Below are 25,247 nucleotides of genomic sequence, written 5' to 3'. Positions count from 1 at the left end.
TAGCAGTTTTTTTTCTGCCAACTCTAAAACGTCTTAGTAAGAAATAATTTTAAATGTTTGTTCACAATACTAACTGGGTTTTGGTAAACATAACTATATGTCTAAACTATGTTGCATTCACAATATTTGTTAAGATAAATTGTGACATTAATAATGAAATGAGAAATAAAATGGTGGCACTTTAGTCCTGTTTCGTATAGCCTACGCATAGCAATTTCAGTTACTGGGTTATAATAACTAGGTACTGACCCTGAACCTAGACCTAAACCTAACCTTATAAGGTTATAACCCATGTAGTTAGGCTACCTTATGTTACACTTTCTTGTAAGTAGGGGAGAGCCGGGCACAACCTAACGAGGGGCTAGTTGTAGCACACTTGTTTTAAATACTTCCAAACATGCTAGCATGATGAAAATTGGTGTATTTATTAGTTGCCATATCAATACTATATAGAGAAGAAGAAAAAATGCACCAAAATTCAGAAACCTTTGGAAGATATCACAGACATAGCAAAAGTAAATGTCCTACTTATGTTAATTTTTCATCTCTATTTTTTGTTTATTTAAAATTAGACAAATCTGATATTATTTTAATCCCCAATCTGTTATTTAACAGTTGAGATAATTCTTTAACGGTTCACTTACTAGAAGAAGACATTAGCTGGGTTTAAATCCCAGTTGTGCAGATAAGGAACGTTATAACACTGCATTACAATGTACCCCGACGATTAGAACTACGCGATTCTATTCTATAATTTTATGAATTCTATTGAGAAACCATGAGAATAAAGGTGAATAAAGACTGAGAAATTATTAATTGTTATTATGGTTTGAACTATGCTGTATAGCTGTGTTTTGTGGTGTGTTTGTTGTCAAACTAAAAGATTAGTTTCTTTTTAATTATTAAAAAAATTCCATTATTTATGAAAAAGGTCATAATTGTATTTTATTGAGAAAATATTTTAGTTTATTTTGTATATGTTTTTGATTGGATCAGATAACATTTTAATCTGTCATATGTTCATGTTACAATGAAGCCTACCCCACATATGTTTCAATGTAGGCCTACCCCACCTATGTGGCATGTTTACACACTGTAAGTACACATACTGTCAAATAAAGTGTAACCAATAAAACGATTATTTGAAAAATATTAACTGATCCACAATGTCCAAGTAAAACAACATGTTCTTAAAAAAAAAACATAATTTCTGTCTGTCAGTGTAATTTTTCCGGAGGTGACAGTTAAATGGTCTGACTTGTTCAGTCACATTCTACTCATACTGGTTAAAGTTCGCAGATTGACGCCCCACATTTAAGTGCAAAAACTGAAGTAGCCTAGTTTCTCTTAGTCGAGCTTTTCCTCATAGTGAAACGATTTAACTGATTCAACTGCAGCCAGTTTAAATCTCGTGCATCGACGGATATCACCTTTACTTTAGCAATGTAATTGTTCGTGTTGCAGCGTCTGATTAACTCGATATTTCACGACTTTTGCACGGTGAGTAAAAGCTCTATGGTGGCTATTTCCATGACAGTATTTCATTTTTTTACAAAAACTGTAACATAAGCGTTACGTTAATTTACAAAACTTTCTTAATACTGTAAATCTGGAGATTTTCAAGGGCTGTCCGTGATTGAACGTAGTGGCATAATAAGAGAGCAGGATATGAAGGCTTATTGTAAAGTTACGGCTATAGGCTACCTGTCAAAAGTTTGGAAACATTACAATTTATGGTAACAATTTACAATAAGGTTCATTAGTATTAACTAACAATACATTTGTTAAAGTATTTATTAATCTTTGTTAATGTTAAAAATCCAGCTGTTCATTGTTTGTTCATGTTAGTTGATGGTGCATTAACTAATGTTAACAAATACAACCTTTGATTTTTATAATGTAGGCCTATTAGTAAATGTTGAAATTAACTAAGATTAATTAATGCTGTGGAAGTATTGTTCATTCTTAGTTCATGTTAACTAAGGTAGTTAACTAATGTTAACTAATGAACCTTATTGTAAAGTGTTACCCAATTTATTCATGTTTTTGAAAGAAGTCTTTTATGCTCACCAAGGCATTTATTAAATAAAAAAGTCAGTAAAAACAGTAATATTGTGGAATATATGTATAATAATATAATATATTTAAAAATAATATATATAATTATGTGAATTCAATAATAAAATAATTAGGATTATGTGACACTGAAGATTGTAATGATGCTGAAAATTCAACTTTGCATCACAGAAGTAAACTACTTTTGAAAATGTATTCAAATAGAAAACAGTTATTTTAATTTGTAATAATATTTTGCTATATTACTGTTTTTACTGTGTTTTTGATTAAATAAATGTAGCCTTGGTGAGCTCTTCTTTTTAAAAAAACTAAAATGTTATGTTTGTTTATGCATATATATATATATATATATATATATATATATATACATACAGTATATATATATATATATATATATATATATATTAGAGCTGTTTTATTTTACATTTTTAAATGAGGGTTGAAGCCCTTTTACCAGAATTAGATTTTTTAAAACAGTTTTTAAAAACATTTATTTGATTCTATGCATTTTAAATATCATCATTTAATAAACAACATATAAAATATCTGACATATAGTTATATATATTGACGAAGTGATGTGCTCAATACAACCTACTTTAACTTTTTAGTTCTCATAACAAAAACATTGAATTTGTGGCTCTGATGCTTTTTTAAAATAAGCATTTCTGTGGAAACTGCTGTAATGGTCAGATTTAGTTGTTTAGCAGAACAGTACTCATGAAGATAAGCCGTCAAAAAATAATAAAATAAATATTTATTCTATCTCATACATTGTAGACCTACATAATGTATCTTATTGGCACCTTAAAACACATAAACACTTGAATAATTGATCAATTCAGCTAAAATACAATTTGCAAATGTATGAACATTTAGATACAGTTGGGCTTTGAAATATCCCATCCTTATATATCCCAAAGAACATCATAAAGTGATGGGATTTTATTGAAATTTCACATTAGAATGAGAAAACATGACACCATGAGCAATGTAATCTTTCAGCGCTGCAGGATAGATTGATAAATTATGCATTGCACACCATTTCTGCAGATCAGTGATGGAGAAGGATCTAGGAAGCCCAGTGGCTAAGGTTAAGGAGGAGTCCGGTAGTGTCCTTCTCACCTACTTCCAAGGAGACATCAACAGCATGGTGGATGAACATTTCTCCCGTGCTCTAAGTAAAGCAACTAAACCAAAGGGAGAGCACTCCAAAATTAAAAGAAACCGCAGATCTGCTCAAACAAGTAAACAAGTCCTCTCAAAATTCCTTTTACGTGAAATATTTGACTTGTTGAATGAGTTTAAACATTGAATTCTTTTTTTAGATGAACTTGATGGTTCAAGTCAATGGGAAGCACAGTCACAAAGCAGGTTTCAGCCCATGTTTCCTCCAGAACATCTCCGGCTAGGAACAAGCAGCGAGTCTCAATCAAACCATCATATGTCACCAAATCTCCCTGCAAACAACGCTGTTCTGTGGTCCGGGGATTCTAGGCAGGGTATGAGTCTCGCTCTGCCCCCCATGATGTACCCCTCGGCTGTATCCTCTGATGGTTTGATGGTAGCCGAACAACGGTACTCTAATTCTCTGTTAAACTTGCTCCACAACGATCGCCCTGACATGAGCACAGTGATGGGACCCTCCTCCAAACAAGAACTCATGTCTGGATGGACAAAGTATTCTGGATTTGGTGACCAGATGGCTTGTGATATCAATCTAAACTCTGGTAAATGCCCTTATTTTCTACCATCCTGTTTTAATCACACCCACGTAACCAGTACCGTTCAAAGGATTTTTTTATGTTTTTGAAAAAAGTATTTTACACTTACCAAAGCTGCATTTATTTGATCAAAAGACAGTTAAAACAACAATATTGTCCTATATGTTTTAACAATTTAAAAAGAACTATTCTATCTTAATGTATTTTAAAATGAATTTTCAGCAGCCGTTACTTCAGTGTCTTTACTGTCATTTTTGATCAATTTAATGCTTCCTTACTGAATAAATGTATTAATTTCTTTCAAAACAACAACAAAAACACACTTACCTCAAGAAATTCAACGGTAGTGTATAGGCTACATAGATATTTAAAGGTCATTACATTAAAAGTTTACATTTTAGTCATTCTAATATACATTTTCATTCCTCAGTATTTTAATTAAGTCACTTGTGATTGCCTTTTAGGTGTTCAGGTGATTGAGAAAAAAGATCTTTATTGGTATTAACTCAAAAGATTTGAGATTTAAAAGCAAGAACAAAGAAGTCTTTCATCGCTCTTTCATTTAACTGAACATGTGACTAATGGACCTTGCAATGCTTCACCTGGAGGTTTCTGCACATCCAACCTGTTCAGAAACAAGCTCTTCGTGTACCACAGCACAGAAGATTGTACAAGAGATTGGCCTCAGGCTATATGGAAACACACAAAATGAGTATCTGTTTTTACAGATTTTTTTTTAACTGGCATTTGTAGAGTGTCAAGAGTTCATTTGTTGCAAACGTTTAAAATTGTATCGATTTCATAGCAAATATGTGTTGTTTTTGTTGCATTTAATTTGTCTGATAGGCTGCACTGGGTATACATAACTTTGATTTGAAAAATGATTACAATCATGATGCATTGATCACATACACAAATGTATAAATGCACAACGACTAGCTATAAAGAGGTTTTATTGGCTTGAGTATAAAGTAATTTAGTAAAATGCAGATGTTTCAATTTGTACAAAATATATTTATTCCCATTTCATTATTGGTTTTCAAGGATGAGAGCATGTTACACAACTTGTCTATGCTGGCATTTGTCTAATTTGTCTGTTTAAATTGCAGATAATACTGTAGTTTGATTGGATGCACTGCCTTTGGTGTCACCAACAAAAATAAGAGTTTTCTCCCTTTCAAAAAATGTAAAAGTCTATTTATTTTGCTATCCTAAAACATGCACAATTATACATTTATTCACATTTTATTATTAGCATCTATCATTGTTTTTATGCTATCTGTGATGCTGCCAGAATGAGATTTTTATGTCACAAACCACCAGTTGAAACCACTTTGGTTTTGAATTTTATTGGCTTTAAATAAAATAAATGGCACATTACAACATTTCGTCAGTGATACTGAAATACATTTTATTTGTAAATTACATCAGACAGACTTGGTTTTTATGACATTGAAATGACAGGCATAGATTACTGGAAACACCGACACTGCACCCTAGTGGATGAGAACAACATTGCACTGCATCTCACTGGAAAAATACATTACTTATAGCAGCATGATACGAAGTCGGTATGATGTAGCTATCAAACTCATCTCCCCCGCCATGAATCCAACTCATAGACGCAGATGGAGGACCAGCCAACTCCACACCCCTGCTTGAGGATTGATGTCCTTGTACTATATTTAGCAGTAATCCATCCGGTGGCACACATGTCCCTTTCCAAATAAAATGGACAAACGCCAAGGTGAAAGCTCAGATCTGCGCTCAGACTCACCTCTGGCTAGAAACATTCACACAATTCACACAATCATTGATTGATCACTTCACATTTCATTGCAATATGGGAGTAAAGGACTCCTACTGGACAGAAAACTTTAAAGTGACTGATTTATGCTTTATAATTAGCCTACACAATATTACTCTATTCTTATTTGTCAGTTGCACCATCTGATATTTTATAAAGTCACTGTCATCCATCCATGGTAATCAGATCATCTGGGTCACTAAATGTTCTCTCGTATCACACGGCGGACTCACGTATGAATACTTCTCTATATATTTTCAGTACAAGCAATACGTGAAATATGTAAGAATTCCAAGTATGTGTTTATAAAACGGTAGGTGAAATTCAATGGACACTTTTGAATCACCACAAGAGGCCACGTGACGAGTCGTGAATGAAAGGGAATCACTGCAAATGACTCCATATAGGTCACATAGTGGCAACATCGTGGATGTAGTATGTCCATATTTTATTCACACTACACACATAAATTGGCCCACTTAAGTTTAGACGTACTTTTTAAAGTTCTTCATCAAACGTAGGGGAGCGCGGGGCACAACCTAACGCGGGGCTAGTTGTAACACGCTTGTTTTAAATACTTCCGCACATGCTTGGATGACGAAACTTTGTGTATTTACTAGTTGCCATATCAACACTATATAGAAAAAAAAAATTCCGCCAAAATTATTTATTTTTTTGGAAGATATCCATAGACATTTATTAAACCATAGCAAAAGTAAATTTCTTACTTAAGTACATTTTTCATCTCTATTTTTTGTGGTTATTTAAAATAAGACAAATCTGATATTATTTTAATCTCCAAGATGTTATTTAACAGTTGAGATAGTTTAATGCTTCGCTAACAAGCAGAAGACACTAGCAGGGTTTAAATCCCAGTTGTGCAGGCGGGGGCATGTTGTAACACTGCGTTACAATGTGCCCCTATTAGAAATATGCTATTATATTCTATACTTTTATAAATTTTATTGGGAAAACGTGAGAAAAAGGTGAATAAAGACTGAGAGTCAATGTTCAGAAATGACTAATTATTTATTTGTTTTGAACTATGTTGTATAGCTGTGTTTTCATGTGTTCGTAGTCAAAACTAAAACATTTGTTTATATTTATTTATTAAAAATTGCCATTATTTTATATGAAAAAGTTTTTTAATTGTATTTTATTTAGAAAATATTTTAGTTTGTTTTGTATATATTTTTTATTAGATCAGATAACATTTTAAGCTGTCATATGTTATGTTACAATGTGCCATGTTAATAAAACAAAACCACATAATTGTACTAGACATGTGGGAAATTAATGTGGGAAAAAATAAATACTCTGAACCATAAGTAGATTTACACAAACTGAGAAAGTCAAAAAGCGTTAGGTTGTGCCCCGCTCTCCCCTACCTACACTGAGAGTATAAAGGATTTTAGACGCAGCTGCTCATTCATAAAAACTCAACTGCATCTTGCACCTCGGTTATCGATTATAGTGAAACATCAGAAGACTTCTGCATTAGGTAACACGTTATTTCAGTGGTCCACTTTAGACATTCTACTAACTACTTTGAACTACATGTCAAATAAGTAGACTGTCTGCACTTTATTTTGATTGTCCTCCAACAGACATTCTACTGACTAGTAAATTTGCAATTAGGCCTACGTCAACTTATTCTACTAAACCTAACCCAACAGTCTACTAATACTCGAATGAGAGTCAGTTGACATGTAGTTGCAAATTAATGCATGTTAGTTGACATGTAGTTGTTGTAGTTATGAATGTAGTTTTAAAGTTACTTATAGTTAGTATAATGTAAGTAGAATGATTTGTAGTGTAACCTGCTTTTAATAGGCTATTATATTGTTGCAATGCTCATTTTGTTGCTTGCATGGGTGATTGTGTTGTACATTGCAAACAAATATTTTTTTAACAGAAGATTTAAGATAATATACAATTACAGTTATAAAATATTTTCAACTGAAATGATTATTTTGTGCCGCAGTGTTTATTAATTTGTGGAGTCGCTGTTTAATCAGCAGGTTAATGTACAGTCAAGCCGATTGTGCCCCTAACCAGATTTCATCAAATGTTTTCATATTTTGTCTTACTCTGCTACTTAGCTCAAAAAGTCATGGGGTTTGATCTGCATACTCTCAGTTTAATGAGAAATGGTCTCATTTGTTTTGTTTTTTATAAAGCGCTGTTATTGTGCTTCGTGATATTGCGCTGCACAAGGCAAATTGGATGTGTTTCACGACGACTCTGGCATTTTGGTCTGCCTTTGTTATTGACACTCTTTCCAGTCAAGCATCCTCTCTCGCACTTAATCTGTAATTCTAATATAGTCTGCAGAGATACCTCAAGAATCCACAGCACAACTCAATTAGTGTGCTGATCTACAGAGGTAGGACATATTTCAAAGGACATATTTCATTTCTGCCACTATGATATTATTATTATCTTACCTCTGTTGTCAGTGTTGCTTAGCCAATTTCCATGATAATCTGTCATTTCTAAAACAATGTTCTGACATTAGTGATTAAATAGCTTCGGTTGACTATTGTGAGCTACAGCTGATAACACTGACCTACAAGTATCCGGATTCTGGCATTATGTTAATGCTGATATGTCTGTTTTATTAACTTTCTTGTAACTGCAGTGTCTCTGACAGCACTTGTAACCATAGAGCTTTGTTTAAGTGTCACGTGTGGGTTCAGGAAGACAAGGAATCAAGTTCCAACACAACGTTTAATTAATTATCTAAGTTTATTTGACAAAAGATAAAAAGTTGTGATAACAAATCATGAAAATATTGAGAGTGAAGTCACTAATCTTATTTGACATTCATTTTCAATTAAGCTGCCATTTGTCCCAGCTATAGCACAGTTAGCTAAACATCAAGGTTACACTTTATTTTGATGGTCCACTTTAGACATTCTAATACTAACTACAAGTAACTTGTCAAATACATGTCAACTAACTATCATTAGAGTATTTGACTGTTAATGTTGGGTTTAGATTAGTAGAATAATTTACTAATAGTAAGAATATCTGTTGGGGAACCATCAAAATAAAGTGTTAGCCGATATTAAGCAGACAGTCAGTTGACGTGTGGGAAAGTTATATTGTTAGTATAGAATGTCTAAGTGAACCATCAAAATAAAGTGTTACTAACATAAATTATCTAAAATACCAATACAACGCTTGTATATTTGTGATGTGTAACTAAAAAATGTCCAATTTTCTTGGATTTTCTCTCTCTTATTAAAAGGTTATACAATACTGTTAACATTTTCGTTATTTTTACTCAAAATATAACAGTTTTTGAACGTTTATTTGTAATATTACAAGAATGAATGAATGAATGAGGCATTTATATAGTGCTTTCATATGTACTACTGTACACCCAAAGCGCTTTACAATCATATCAGGGGATCTCTCCTTAACCACCACCAGTGTGCAGCATCCACTTGGATGATGCGACGGCAGCCACAGTACAATGGCGCCAGTGCGCTCACCACACACCAGCTATAGGTGGAGAGAGGATAGAGAGTGATAGAGCCAATTCAATGTAAGGGGATTATTAGGAGGCCATGATTGGTAAGGGCCAATGGGTGGAATGTGACCAGGACACCGGGGTTTCACCCCTACTCTTTACGAGAAGTGTCATGGGATTTTTAATGACCACCGAGAGTCAGGACCTCGGTTTTACGTCTCAACCGAAGGACGGTAAAGAAGGTTAACGTTAAGTAGGCCTAACATCATAAGGATGTTCCAAGAACGCTTTTCTCTCAACGTTATAAGAATGTTAATCATGTAAAAATAACAACATAACAACGTTCAAAGAACGTTTCTCTCAACTTCATGAGAACGCATATCAAATAAACTATTATTAATGTTACAAGAAAGTTCTATAAATGTTATTTATACAACATTTAACATGAACAAAACCTGAAAGTTGTGGGAATGTTTACTGTTAAACATTTATACTGTCTGGCTGTATTATGGAAGCATGGGAGAAGCGTAGTTGCTATGGTTCCCTCCTCAGGCAGGCTGTGCAATGATTAATCACATCCAAAATGAAAGTTTGTGTTTACATAATATATGTGTGTAGTACTGTGTATAATTATTTTGTATATATATAAATTTGAGAAATCTTTGCATGTAAATACTGTATATATATTATATAGATTTTATATTAGGCTATATATAAATATAAATATTTTATATTAACACATTTTTCTTAAATATATACAAAATAATTATACACAGAACACTATATGATATATTATCTTATATATTATCATATATCATGTAAACACAAACTTCCATTTTGGATGCGATTAATCGCGATTAATCGTTGCACAGCTCTACATTATAGCTACAATTTGAGAGCGCTGTAAATACACGCTCAGACTTCAGATATAGAATTTATCAATACTGAAACAATAGCTAGCCTACATGTATAAAAATAGTATGTAGGTAGCCGACATTCACTTAAAAACCTTTGTTTTTTTTCACTTTCTTTTGAGCCCCCATCCCCCCCGAGAAGCAGAGGGTGTTAATGGTGGGCTGCGCGTCAGTGAGGGGAGAGATGAGAACAGTGAATCCATCTGTAAGGAAAGTCATAGTGTCAACATCATTTACCCGAGCATTGAGGCTGCTATGGTCGTCCACATCTGGAGTTTGAACATTAGCAACAAAGACATTTCTGCGCTCAATCAAAGTGAAAATGTCAGTTCAGGAGCCCCCCTGGAGCCCCACGACGACACCCCACCTGGCCTGAGCCGGACTGGCCACACGGTGACAGCCGTCTGCCTCGGAATCATTCTGGCGTTTGGATGCTTGAACAACCTCTTTGTCCTGCTCATCTTTGCGAGGTTTCGCTCACTGCGGACACCTATAAACCTCATTCTGCTCAACATAAGTCTGAGTGACATACTGGTTTGTTTATTTGGGACTCCCTTCAGTTTCGTTTCCAGTCTCTATGGGAAATGGCTGTTGGGACAATCCGGCTGCAAATGGTACGCTTTCGCAAATTCGCTTTTTGGTAAGTTTTACTAAAGTTCATTCAACAGGAAAGTTATATGTGTAACAGGTTCCCAGAGTTTGCGGTGGTGCAGTGCGGATACTTACAACACTCAGATGAACTTTCTTTGTAGTGTGTTGTTGCGCGTGCATTTAATACGTTTTTAACACATCCTATTAATAGCGTCTTCAAGAGATTATCTTAAATTTTAAGAATTAGGCCTATTGACTTTTAAACATGACAGAGAAAATTATAGGAAAGTGATTAAAAATTACGACACCATTCATTTATATTAAGCTAGATGTGTAATTGATCTTTTTTTTGGAAATAGATCATGTGGAAAGGACACTTTTTTTTTCTGAAGGAAGTAGGCTATATTGAGTAAACAACTCAGCCACTTTGATTTCACGTCTATTTACGATTTTATGACATAAAATCGATTTCATGTCAAAATCAAAGTTAAAATGGACTGAAAACATGATGACTTAGGGATTTTTTTAGAGAGTAATTAGTTTAGTGAAATGAATGGTGCATATTCGTCTGTGATCAGTGTTTACCGAGCTTGATAACTGACGAGTTGACTATTAAAAAATAACAGCTTAACATCAGTTCACAAATAAAATATATTGTTGAAATTGTGCCTTTTGTTATTATTTTAGAATAAATGTAAAAAAAGCTTAAAAAACTAACTTGATGAGAATGAGATTTATGCTTGTTTTTAACGAATAGAAAATTAATTGCATAGGCTAGTGACTGTAAAAATACAAAATAGAATTGTATTTGGTTTCTCTTTTAAATGTATAGCCTAATATTTAACCAGTAAGATGTGACAACATTAAGTGTAACTGGGACATGAATTTTCATTTGATTTATATAAATATAAAAATTTACAATAGACCTGTGATGTATATGCAAAAAAGCGGGTTCATATGATTTAAATTTACAGCAAATGATTTTTCATGATGTTAGGTCAATCTGTAGCCTAAATCAAATCAACTGGATATTTGTAATATGACGACAACCACAAATAAACAATAATTCTTGAATTTTTTATAATTCATGTTAAATGACATGTTGCTGTTTTCTGTCTGTCAGAGATGTTCCACATATGCTCAAAATAGGAACAAGCCAGAATCACTGTCATTTTATCTTATTCAGGAGTTGTCTCGGAAGTCACAGTCTTCCCCCAGTGATCTGACATTTGAATGGAGAGCTCATTTAAGGCCATTAATTACTGTAGTGGGTGTGTTGTGTCTCTCTTTCTGTGATGTGTAGATGAAGAGGTAAGAGTGCTGAGCACTTTTGTTTAGAACCTGTGGACCTGCAAGCCCATTGAAGGAGAATGTCTGAGTACATTTGATACATAATTCGCATCATTTTCACATTCATTTTTAATGAATGTGTTCCTTTGTTGACATTAACCATATTCATTAAGGCTCAGTTTCTCTCTGTGGCTATACCAAATATTTCTGACAACTGAACAATTAAAATAATTAATATAGGTTCTCATCAGGTTGTTCTAGCTCCATAATCTCGTGTCACTTAACAACCTTCACTGTTTACAGGATGACACAAGTGAGTTGATACATAAGGGTATAATGTCATTATACCTTCGACTTATGCAACACGATCAGTGCCTTAATGAGAATCCCGAGTCTGTGGCTGCCACATTTTATTACATTATTCTACATTAATTACACAGCTCTGTGGAATACTTGATTCTGATTGGTCAATCGCACCACCCAGCGGTATGTTATTCCCAGATAACAACCGCTGAAAACAGATAACACAGGCTCATCCGGGTTGCTGAAGTCAGCAGCGCTATAGGACCCGCGTTAAAATTAGAAAAGCTTTCTAGCGCTGCAGAGACCTAAGCAGGAAGGAGGTTGCGCTGTTTCTGCTCCATACCCAGTATTGGGAGTAACACATCACAAAAGTAATAATATTAGAGTAATATATTACTTTTTGCTGTAACACAGTAATATAATGTATTAATAATAACATTTTGGTAATATTATACTCGTTACAATCTTAGTAATGCACATTACAACAATGTAATTAAGTGGTTGTAGAGAGCTTAGTAATTCAGGGAATAAGGAGGCGGGAACCGGTGAACGTTTAACAACTTTAATAATAAAACAAAAACAAAACGAAAGTAAAAACGGCAGCCCCTCATGGACAACTGCCGCACACACATAAACAAAACATAACATAAAATAGTCCAGGCCTGGTCCTCTCTCATCCCTCACTGTCGTCACTCCCCCTTTTATGCTTTCGAAGCTTTTTCACGGCACTCTGCCTCGTCCTGCTTTCCACAGTGATGTTAGTAAAAAAAAGAAAGGAATTTACCAACACCGTGAGACTTTCCAGCACCAGAGAAAAAAAAAATTGCGGGTAAATATGTTTATTTCCTGTTGCTGGAATTCAATGGTTGAGATGACTGCAGAGACAGATTCTACATTTGTGAGATGGACATACTCCAATTATTTTCAGTTTGTCAGAGAAAAGGACAAGAATGTAATAGTGAAGTCAAGTGAAATATATGTGCAACACAGAGGGAATTCAATATATAAAGAAATAGCACGAGCAACATGAAGAAACAATTGCACCAGTGCCACGCTAACACTAACTGAGAGAGCTGCAGGGTCGGCTAAGTGAAAGAATGCGGCGGACGAGAGCGCAGGCAAGACAAAGCAACAGAAATTAAGTTTCTCTCGGGCTGCTATGCTGCTCGAACCCTGAGAAGTGAAGAGATTTGTGTCCAGGTTTGTGCTGTGAACCTGAATTAAAAGAAAAGAAAAAATAGAATCGAAAAAAAAAAGAGGTTGTGCATCTTGCCATGTCATTAGGCTATAGGTTGCATTGGGCTTTAGCTCTATTGTGTTTGGTATCTCTACCATAATTTAGCAGACTTTGATTGTTTGTCTACTTTTGTGATTCTGACAGTGATTGTTACTTATTATATTGCACCGCGAGCCTTCCCATCATTTATAAGTCATAAGTCGCCCTCCTGGATATATACGTATGAGCATCAATAAACTCAATTTTAGCATTTTAGAATGCCTAGTCATAATTCTGGAGTTATTTTGGTGAAGTTTTATTATTTTTGAAGTAACTCAAAAGTAACGCATAAGTGTAACACATTACAATTCAGAGACAGTAATATTGTAATGCAACTAATTCATTTCATCCATCCATCCATCCATCTTCTACCGCTTATCCGGGGCCGGGTCGCGGGGGCAGCAGTCTAAGCAGGGATGCCCAGACTTCCCTCTCCCTAGACACTTCCTCCAGCTCTTCCGGGGGGACACCGAGGCGTTCCCAGGCCAGCCGGGAGACATAGTCTCTCCAGCGTCCTAGGTCTTCCCCGGGGTCTCCTCCCGGTGGGACATGCCCGGAACACCTTCCCGGGAAGGCGTCCAGGAGGCATCCGGAAAAGATGCCCGAGCCACCTCAACTGACCCCTCTCGATGTGGAGGAGCAGCGGCTCTACTCTGAGCTCCTCCCGAGTGACCGAGCTTCTCACCCTATCTCTAAGGGATCGCCCAGCCACCCTGCGGAGAAAGCTCATTTCGGCCGCTTGTATCCGGGATCTTGTCCTTTCGGTCATGACCCACAGCTCATGACCATAGGTGAGAGTAGGAACGTAGATTGACTGGTAAATCGAGAGCTTCGCCTTGCGGCTCAGCTCCTTCTTTACCACGACAGACCGGTACAGGGACCGCATTACTGCAGAAGCTGCACCGATCCGCCTGTCAATCTCCCGTTCCATCCTTCCCTCACTCGTGAACAAGACCCCAAGATACTTGAACTCCTCCACTTGAGGCAGGAGCTCTCCACCAACCTGAAGCGAGCAAGCCACCCTTTTCCGACTGAGAACCATGGCCTCGGTCTTGGAGGTGCTGATTTTCATCCCAGCCGCTTCACACTCGGCTGCAAACCGTCCCAGTGCGTGCTGGAGGTCCTGGTCTGATGAGGCCAACACGACAACATCATCCGCAAAGAGCAGAGATGAAATCGTGTGGTCCCCAAACCCGACCCCCTCCGGCCCCTGGCTGCGCCTAGAAATTCTGTCCATAAAAATTATGAACAGAACCGGCGACAAAGGGCAGCCCTGCCGGAGTCCAACACGCACCGGGAACAAGTCTGACTTACTGCTGGCAATACGAACCAAGCTCCTGCTCCGGTCGTACAGGGACCGGATAGCCCTTAGCAAAGGGCCCCGGACCCCATACTCCCGGAGCACCCTCCACAGGCCGCCGCGAGGGACACAGTCGAATGCCTTCTCCAAATCCACAAAGCACATGTAGATTGGTTGGGCAAACTCCCATGAGCCCTCCAGCACCCTGTAGAGGGTATAGAGCTGGTCCAGTGTTCCACGACCGGGACGAAAACCACACTGTTCCTCCTGAATCCGAGGTTCTACTATCGGCCGGATTCTCCTCTCCAGTACCCTGGCATAGACTTTCCCAGGGAGGCTGAGAAGTGTGATCCCCCTATAGTTGGAGCACACCCTCCGATCCCCCTTCTTGAAAAGAGGGACCACCACCCCGGTCTGCCAGTCCAAAGGTACTGTCCCCAACCGCCACGCGATGTTGCAGAGGCGTGTCAGCCAAGACAGCCCCACAACATCCAGAGACTTGAGGTACTCAGGGCGGATCTCATCCACCCCCGGTGCCTTGCCACCGCTTTTTCTATACATGCGTATAATTCATTTCAAATAATAATTTATAAATTTACAATGTATTACATTTTGGAAGTAACTTGCCCAAATCTATCCATACGTGAGGAACATGGTTTTGAGTGTGTGCTGCTGGCGACTAACAACAAACTCATGCTTGTACACTCTTGTGTTCTGTATGGTCATTTTTTGAAGTGGGGGTGCTGTGTTTTTTTGGGGTGACTTCAAATAAAGTTGTCTGTTTTATTATTTTAATGTTATTTCAATTAGTTTTTAACCACTTTTGTTTACTCTGCATTGATTATTTTAGTTAATGAAAATGTTTTTAATCATTTTTTTTCTAGTTTTAGTTTACAACAACAGCAGTTTCATTAACACACTACCCCAATGCTGCAGTTTATTTTGGTAGTCTGAAATGTTACTTTTATACAAGAGTTGCTGATTGCTAGACTGACCCAGGAACAGAATGCAAGATCACTGAGAGCATAAACTCTATAACAAATTGTGCATTTGCATTTAACCTCAAATTTCTCTCTCTGGGGACTGTCCCTGATGTTTATAGTTACTTGCTTTGTCATTTGTCCCTTGTGTGACTGCAAGTTTTCAAAATTGCTGTACTCATTATTGCACCTTGTGTACACAGTACAAATAACAACATATTTTACAATAAAAAAGCATTTAAAACAGCACAAGTTAGCACTATTTCTTTTCCATTTCGGCTTTCTTTATCTCAAACAGGAATTGTGTCTCTGATGTCTCTATCTATACTGTCATACGAGCGTTATGCCGCCCTGCTGCGCCCCACCAAGGCAGACGTGTCTGACTTCCGCAGGGCCTGGCTTTGTGTGGCCGGATCCTGGCTCTATTCGCTGGTATGGACTCTCCCACCATTCCTGGGCTGGAGTAGCTATGGACCTGAAGGACCCGGGACTACATGCTCAGTGCAGTGGCACCTACGCTCAACCAACAGCATGTCATACGTGATGTGCCTGTTCATCTTCTGTCTGCTTTTACCCCTGATGCTCATGATCTTCTGCTATGGCAAAATCCTGTTCATTATCAAAGGGGTGAGTGAGAGATGCTTTATGAGGAAACTCAATTTGACGCTTTCTCCTCTGATGTTATGTTATTATACATATGTTAATATCTATTTAACCTACTGAGTACTGGAAAACAAACATAAAACTGTGGCTTTCATTATAATAAAATAATAGTGATGATTGAGTTCATGATTTCTGGGATAGTAAAGTGTATGTCAGTTGCAGACTTCAAAATCTTGCCGAAATAGGTCCTGTTATCCTGTTGTACAGCACAATATAAATAAAAGTAATTGATTTAGTATTAGGTCATCCGGGTACTTTTCACCAACTGTTTTACGGTGAATGTGAATTTGAACATACTACTTTTGCCATGATTTTCACCTACTATGTAGCATATTCGGATGCTGTCAAAGAGTAGTATGCTAGTCTTGCTTTTTAACCTAGTCTTGTTTCTTTTTCTTGAATAAATCAATCCTGCTCTTGGATTGTTTATTTATCCATTTGATATTGTTTTGTCCAGCTAGAGAATAAGAACAAGTGCTTTGGGGCATCAGGTTAGACTGTGTTCAGGGAGAAGCAGTCTTTAGGTTTTTATGACTCATATGGTGGATTTCATAAAACACATCACAGTGTGAAGGAATATGTAATGAGCGTTTCCAGCAGGTAGTAAGGCAGAAAGCCTCTAGACGCAGAGGCAATTCTATGAATCAATCACCATCGTAGGTATTTTTAGAACGCAGAGCCTGTTACTATTGGTGACGAGCTGTTATGTAACAAAAAATTATTTCCTCCAGGATTCGCTCTGTTCAGTAGCAGACACCACACTGTGTATCTAACAAATAGAGATCTTTATCCGTTGTACGTATGAGTGGGCCAGTCACTAACAGCCCTCGGGCTTTTTATAGAAACACAAACATGGAATTCTGATGGGATTCAAAAGAGGAAAATACAAGAAGAGAGCACATTGAAAATCAGAGGACATGTCTGAGACAGTAATTGCATTCCTAAAATAGTCACTCCAGACATGCGGTATCTAATTTTCTTACACTATTCAATGGAAAATCGAATGAAAATGCATTCAGAGACAATTATGATTTTTTGACACTTGTGTGTAATTGTTTGCAGAAACAAAGATGCCTAGACAGAAGAGTCATTAAATTATGGAAATGGAAAGAATTGTACTGCAGTGAATGTTTATGTTGCTTCAAATTAATATTTTTGTCAATGTCATATTGATCCTACAAAATTGCTGAAGGACACTTCCAAAAGCAATGGGATTACACAAGTGAGAAAAGCTCGAGCCAATTTAGCCAAGCTGGAGCTGTCAATACAATCACAATCATCTCGTTTAGGACAAATGAAGCATGTAAAAGGTGTGAATGACGACATGAGCCGCTGAAGGGAGCTCAGCTCCACTGATCAGCTCTCATTTGCCGCCACTACTGATTGGAAGTTACTATTCTGTGCCCTGACCAGCAGAGAGATTGCTTCATGATGGGAATGGGATAGGGAAGGCTAACAGACCCCAGACGACAGAAGTCACGACACTCTTAACGCATGAAGGAGCCATCTGCCAGTCTTCCTCTGATTCACGAACAGCTTGCACACATTCACATCATGAACTGTTTGCTGTAGGATAGCTCATGTTCTCTGCAGAAAGATAGAAGCTTTTAGTTTGATTTAGATGGTTAAAAAGGCCTATTTCTGCATCAAAATGTACTTAACTTTTAAAAGTCACAATGAAATCACAATGAGCAATTCATATTCTTAATATTTATTATAAATGATTTATGTCCACATCGTTTTTATTATTTTTTATTATTATTATGCCCTCATAATCTTTTATCTAATAACTTCCCTTCCCTCTCTGATGACGTGTTCACTGGCGTGAGGGCGGGACAACCTGTCACTCACATGACATTACAGCAATAACTAACAACAACAATCCAATCAATTCCCAATGGACAAAATCAAGCCATTTCACTCGATCTGATATATGTCACAGTAGGGAAGAAAAGACTATTGCAACTTCTATAAGTGTTTCTTTTTTTGGCTCAGGTAACTAAAATCAACCTGCTGACCGCACAGAGGAGAGAGAACCACATTCTTCTAATGGTTGTCACCATGGTATCCTGCTATCTGCTGTGCTGGATGCCTTATGGGGTGATAGCCCTGCTAGCTACGTTTGGCAGGAGGGGACTGATCACTCCCGTAACCAGTGTGGTGCCCTCAGTCCTGGCCAAGAGCAGCACTGTGGTCAACCCGGTAATCTATGTGCTTTTCAACAACCAGGTGAGTCCACAGAGGGATTGCATCAAAGCCAATTGAAGGCAAGCCTGCAACCTTCGCCGAAAAAAGTGCAGGCCGACGCTGCGGTGTGCAGGGAAGGAGACAAGAGGCTGTTTTTTTTAATGGATGTCAATGAAGGAGAGGCTTCACTTTGCTGAATAAACCACTTTTGTGAGGAAATAGCTCATCATTTAATGAATCGACAGAACATTGGCTAATCTTCAATATGTTTGCTCTTAAACATTAGTTTTGGATTGATCTATTTTTAGAGTTTACACCGAAAAAATATTTTATAAGAGAAGTCATGGACGATTACATGACAGGTATGATTCAATTTACGGCACTTCTCATTGATTTTTATGGTATCCACAAACAGTGATCGACTGTCGCACAACTCTGAACGAAATTCAGTGACGTCAAGGCTGTAATGTGATTGGTTATCAAGGCACACATGATCCAAGTTAGCCGTTACGCTTTTTACAAGGGTAGAACCATGGACCCTCGTATCTTGATTTGACAAAGAAAAATGTAATGCATTGATTATGGAATTTAATAATTGAATGTAAAACTCAAATAACATACATGGATTCATTCCCTAGTGAAAAAAACCTATACCAAAATGTATTTTAAATACATGTATTTCATACTAAGTATTACTATTAACATATTTACTGACATATCACTTGAGACTTACTGATATAAATATAATTAAACTATATTTGGAGTATATCTTTATTGCATAATGCACATTTCTTAATATTAAGCCTTAAAATGGGTTTTAATATCACTATTAGTAAGGACAGTATGATCTTTGGGAAGAAGATGGAAAAGAAGATATTTAGAAGAATATGGGTAACTAAACAGTTGAAGGGCGCCATTGACTTCCAATCCATAGTATGGAGAAAATAAATACTATGGAAGTCAATGGGGTCCATCAACTGTTTGGTTACTGACATTCTTCAAAATATCTTCCTTTGTGTTCAGCAGAAGAAAGAAATTCATACAGATTTGGAACAACTTGAGCGTGAGTAAATGATGACAGAATTAAATTTTTTGGGTGAACTATCCCTTTAATAATGCATTACAATGCATCACATAATTAATCATCATAATTTAAGTGTCAGCATTAATATTTATTTAGGTATATAAAAATAGAATTTTAATTTTTTTGTGTATTTTTGAAAATTCTACCTTTAAAGGGATAGTTCACTTTGAAATTAAATTTTGGTATGTTTTAGCTTACCTCAAGGGCATCCAAGATGTAGGTGTCTTTTTTTCCGCAGTAGTTTCAATTTTGATATTTTTAGGTCAAACCGTTCTTGTCTGTCAGTCATATAATGCAGGTCTATGGTCACGGTCTCAAAGAGCATGCACAGAGTAGCCTGGTAATACCAAACTCTGCTACTTCGCTTTGCTTCGTAGACAGAGTCTGGAATGGCATAATAGAGAAGTGTTTTCTCTCTCGCGGGGGGGGTGCTTGTCTGAAGTTTAAAATCATTGGTTACCCGTAAGCCAATCACATAATGTTTGGTTATGGCGTGTGTTATGCGCATGCTCAGCCGCATCTAACTTCCACTGTAAACACACATATGATGCGAAAACAAAAACCATCGAGCGAAACACCGGAGTGAACATGGCTGTGAACGACTTCTGCAGATTATGTGAAGTAAATCTATGCATCCACGGTACAATCAGCGTCTACGTCACGGCTCTCAGCCCGCCCTCTGTTCGTTGATTGGCCCGGCTGTTTTCAGGCCGGAGGAAAACGGAAAGCTATGACGCTGTCTCAGACTGAGTACAGAAGCGAAATGAAATTGAGCGGAAGTACGAAGTCTGACGTAGTCAGGCTATGCACAGAGTCCAAATTAAAACAATTCCCCATCGTCCAAATTAAACAATTCCCCATCGTAAGTACACATTGATGGCCTAAGACATGAAACGAGCGGTTTGTGTGAGAAAACGAACAGTTTTTATATCGTTTTTACCTCTTGAACTCAGCCACGTCCAAGTGATCTGAGAGCGCGGGCGGGTATAGATATATACAATAGATGTCGCCTTGGTTACGGTTTCGCAGTAGCAAAATTTCAAAATTGAAACTACTGCGGAAAAAAAGACACCTACATCTTGGATGCCCTTGAGGTAAGCTAAAACATACCAAAATTTAATTTCAAAGTGAACTATCCCTTTAAGGCCTGGGTATAATTCATATTCTGTGCTTCACTCCATGCACTGCACAGTTGCGCACACTATCCGTGAGCCAGAACAAAACTTTACTTTCAGCTTTATAGGTACAACAGTTTGTCATGGGGGCAGTATACACTTAAAATGACAACTTTGTACCTTATCTACCCCCAAAAGGTGCATATTAGTGAAATGAAAGGCATACTAATGACTCATTTCCCTTTCAGTTCTACAGGTGTTTCTTAGCATTTCTGAAGTGTCAAGGAGAACCATCTATTCACGGTCAGAACCCTCAGCACAGCAGCAAAGAAGATCCTCATGCTCTCGGGCCCTGTGATGGGCCCTCATTGCATGGCAACATCAAGGGCCTCCAGAATAAAGAGCAGCACACTCTGTCCTTAGTGGTTCACTACACACCCTGACACTCTCAAAGACTTCTCATGCTCTGTACAGCTCAGCGTTTATAGTGTGCCGGGATGAAAAACTGATAGTGTGATGATTGTGAGGTTAGCTCCATAGGACCAGTATCAGAATCCCTGAGTAGGACCAAACCAGAATCACATTTATTTCAAATGCTGATTACATAAGGAACTTTTGAATGAAGACAATACATTGCTAACGGTGCAGTGCAACAGCAGCTTGTGTAAGTGTAGTGTAGTGACACTTGTTGCCAACAGTAGGAGCCACTGCCCATGTCATACCAAAGTCTGTTCCCATGAACACTCTCATGCTTATGCACATAGAATTGTGGAAAGTTCATTCGATATCCATGTGCTGCTTTTTCCTTTAATACAGAAATTATTGGTCTTTGTTTGTGGCATGTTATTTAATCTCTTGATAGTTCCTGTGTATGTAGCACAATATTTTTGAAACTATGTGTTGTATCTGTACATTTCCTCTGCTTCACTGATATCTCCATTATCATATCAAGTAATCTCCTTTCATTACGTTTCATAAAACTGTATAAAATGTATATAATTGTGAGTCATGTCATGTTAAAATGCAGTTATAACGAACGTTGCAGTATTTTGGGACTTCGGTCCTGCATCTTATGCACATTTTTTAGAAAGTGTGACAATTTGAATATGTGCCATTTGTAAGTTCCATAAGCCCACAGTCTCTCTCCTTTTCATCAACACACACAGAACACCCACTGAGTCATATGTGCATCACAAAGTCATTCTTCCTATCCCTGGAAAAAGACGAAGTGAATACAGAGTCTGCAATATATGTGTTGAGTTCTTTCTCCCTGGAATGATTTTTGAGCTTTTGATGTGTTTTTGCCTATTACTGTAGCTACACTAATGTTCACTGTATCATGAGCATTAATACCAATGCAACACTGTCCAAAATGGTTTTTGTTTATGCTGTTCACTTTATTCAAACAATTAATTTTGATTTAGCACCATTGTATCAGGTTTCTTGTTCAAACATGATTGGTTAATGTTAAATTGGTTCTCCTTGACTTAACTTAATGTTTTCATTTTGAAAGAACATGTTGCAATCAAGTAGCTTGATGAAAAAGGGCAAGTTAATTTTGTTAAGTTTACTTAAGGAAAACAGATTAATTTTACAAATGAATTGTTCATCCAGGTTACTTTATCCATTCGAGTTGAGATTACATGAATGATTTTATTTGTGTTAAATTCACTGCAAAAAAATGCTTTTCTTACTTAGTATTTTTGTCTTGTTTCCAGTCCAAATATCTAAAAATTCTTAAATCAAGATGTTCTAAATTCAATAAATTCTTAAATCAAGATATTTTACTAGATAAGTAAAATGCCATAAGATATTATGTCTTGTTTTCAGGGGAAATAAATGAAAATTAAGTGAGTTTTTGCTTAAAACAAGCAAAATTATCTGTCCATGGGGTAAGAAAAATAATCTTGTTTTAAGATTATTTTTCTTACCCCATGGACAGAAAAATGTGCTTGTTTTAAGCAAAAACTCACTTAATTTTCATTTATTTCCCCTGAAAACAAGACATAATATCTTATGGCATTTTACTTATCTAGTAAAATATCTTGATTTAAGAATTTATTGAATTTAGAACATCTTGATTTAAGAATTTTTAGATATTTGGACTGGAAACAAGACAAAAATACTAAGTAAGAAAAGCATTTTTTGCAGTGTAGGAACTAGGGACAGGATTTCTACTTCCCATCATGCTTTACACAGGGCTGGATAGGGAGAGTTAATGTTGAAATAAAGTGTTGTTATTTTATGCTTTTTTTTTTTAGCAAGATGAGAAAATGGAGTGACTTGTTAATGTTTAATATTTTATTATGTTGGTATTTAAAATAACTCACCATTGGTTGAGGACCTGCTAACATGCATTCTAGTTGCTTTAATAAAAAAGCAAGAATTTTGGGAATGGATGTATGGATGTATAAACAGTATCATTGAGCTGTTAAAAAAAGTTGTATATATATATATATATTGAATAGTGTCTAAAGTTGATTCAATTAAGTTATTTTCAGTTAAGTTATTTGGATATGTCTAAGTTTAGCTGAGTTTACTCAGTTCCCACATAAAGTATTTGAGTAGAGATAAACTTGTTTCCATTGTGGAATTCCATTCTATCATCTTTCCATGATAGAATCAAGTTCAATGAAAAAGTTTAAATAGTAAATAGTTTCACAGTAATCAAATAGTAAATATATGCTCCTAAATTATAAAAACATTTTTTTTTCATTTTTCAAGACCTATAAAGTGAAAAACACAACAGCATCATGATTATAGTTGCACTACTTGTAAATTTGACTCATTTCTCAGTGAGTTGAATTTACTGTATCATACAGCCTTGATTTTTAAGGGACATCTAAAAGTAGATAGCTTTTAAAGAAAAAAGTTTTATAATGCCTTGTGTGGCTTTTGTTTGTGATACGTGATTAGTGCCAATATCATTTATAGTATCTGATCTCATATTACTCATGAGAACTTAATATTCATAGCACTTAAATGTGGAAAGGATGACCTATGCACTTCCACCCACATCTATTCACACTATGCAGAAAACACATTGTATATGTTTCTGATAATAAAGGTCAAAGATCGGATTACTGGGCCCAGATGTATCCTTTCTTGTCTTTTGTGGGTGAAGATCATTTCCTAATTTATAACACACGTTTAAAATTATACTGATGACTTTGGAAAATGTGAGCCCTGGCAGAGGGACTGAAGAAAAGTCAGTGGGAGTGGAACTGAGGTTAGATGCTGCAGTTCATTTGAAACCTGTTTTATTTTTTTCCTGCTTTGCAGTTAAGCAATACTTAATAATCAGCACTTTCTGTTGTAAACAATCCACACCAATATTTAAATGATAAAAGCTGTTTTGTTTTGATGTAAAGGATGGCTTATGAGAAGCACGAAACATGGCGGCATTGAAGGTCCAACAATTAAAAAAGAAAATGCTTAACTGAAACTCTCACAGATACAGTATCTATAAATGCTCTCTCATTTACAGCCAATGCACAGCAACGAGAATATGCAGCAGAGACCACCACATAGTGGTTAAAATTAGGTCAGAAGTTGGTCTCTTCTAAAAGCAAACACAAAGAACATGTCTTTCATGTATTTTACACACTTTTATAGATGTGGTAAACTAGGATTTTATAGACCTTGATCGTCAATGAACGAAACGATGGCTCACAAATAACAGGTTTCAGTATGTCTCTCTCTCCTGTGTTTGTATTCACAGCTTTGCAGACTCTGCATCTGTTCTTCACTGTGGTCCGATATTTTTTAAATAGGTGTTGTGTCTTGAATATATACAACATGTGACTTTATTTCCTGTGGTTTGGACAAACAGAAAGGTTAGGTGCCCAAAATAACATTGCAGTTGAGATTAAAGGCGAGAAGTATTTGATACTTTCAAATGTTAGTGGCTTATGTTCATAGTTATTGTGTTGCACTACACCTACACTCTTTAAAAAAAAGAAAGAAAAAAAAGAGCAGAGCTTTTTTTTTTTTTGCAGAGATGCCATTGAAAAAACATTTTTAGTTTCCCAAAGAACCTTTCAGTGAACAGTTCTTAAAATACATTTTTTTAAATAATCTAAAAGGACCTTTCTCCAGTATAAATAACCCTTTGTGCAAATGAAAAGGTTCCATGGATTTTACAGGTTCTTAATGGAACCATCAATGCCTTTATTTTTAAGAGTGTATGTAGTTACTCTGCTGCACTTAAGAAGAACTGGCTCCATACATGCACTAAAGATTCCTCTGTTGGTTCAAATCAGTCAGTTAAAAGTAAAGCAAGCAATAGTTCGTAGAAAAACTCTCATATCATTTGTTTGCAAGATGTCACTTGGTTTTATATTTGTATATATTGCAATGGCATTCATACATTGTGTGGCTTAAGATTTAATATACATTTATTTAAAACCATTTCTGAAAACCAAAAATCTGTTAGGCCAAAGACAGAATGTTGAATCTGC

General features: G+C 36.4%; 2 protein-coding genes across 2 annotated transcripts; both read left to right on the top strand.

The window, feature by feature from the left end:
• Positions 1-1,294: 1,294 nt before the first annotated feature.
• vgll1 (vestigial like family member 1) lies at positions 1,295-5,184 on the top strand. Its single transcript, XM_082178157.1, has 4 exons — positions 1,295-1,500; positions 3,129-3,322; positions 3,404-3,805; positions 4,264-5,184. Exons 2-4 carry the CDS (start codon positions 3,136-3,138, stop codon positions 4,302-4,304), a joined length of 630 nt encoding a protein of 209 aa, XP_082034283.1. The 5' UTR covers positions 1,295-1,500; positions 3,129-3,135; the 3' UTR covers positions 4,305-5,184.
• A 5,005-nt stretch (positions 5,185-10,189) lies between these two features.
• On the top strand, positions 10,190-25,168 carry tmtops3a (teleost multiple tissue opsin 3a). Its single transcript, XM_082177498.1, has 4 exons — positions 10,190-10,638; positions 16,037-16,365; positions 18,397-18,630; positions 21,036-25,168. Exons 1-4 carry the CDS (start codon positions 10,254-10,256, stop codon positions 21,228-21,230), a joined length of 1,143 nt encoding a protein of 380 aa, XP_082033624.1. The 5' UTR covers positions 10,190-10,253; the 3' UTR covers positions 21,231-25,168.
• Positions 25,169-25,247: the final 79 nt, after the last annotated feature.

The sequence above is a fragment of the Leuciscus leuciscus genome, assembly GCF_965113295.1.
Source record: "Leuciscus leuciscus genome assembly, chromosome: 8".
NCBI lineage: Eukaryota > Metazoa > Chordata > Actinopteri > Cypriniformes > Leuciscidae > Leuciscus > Leuciscus leuciscus.
Note: the sequence above shows the minus strand (reverse complement) of the source record. Positions and strands in the feature narration are given on the sequence as shown.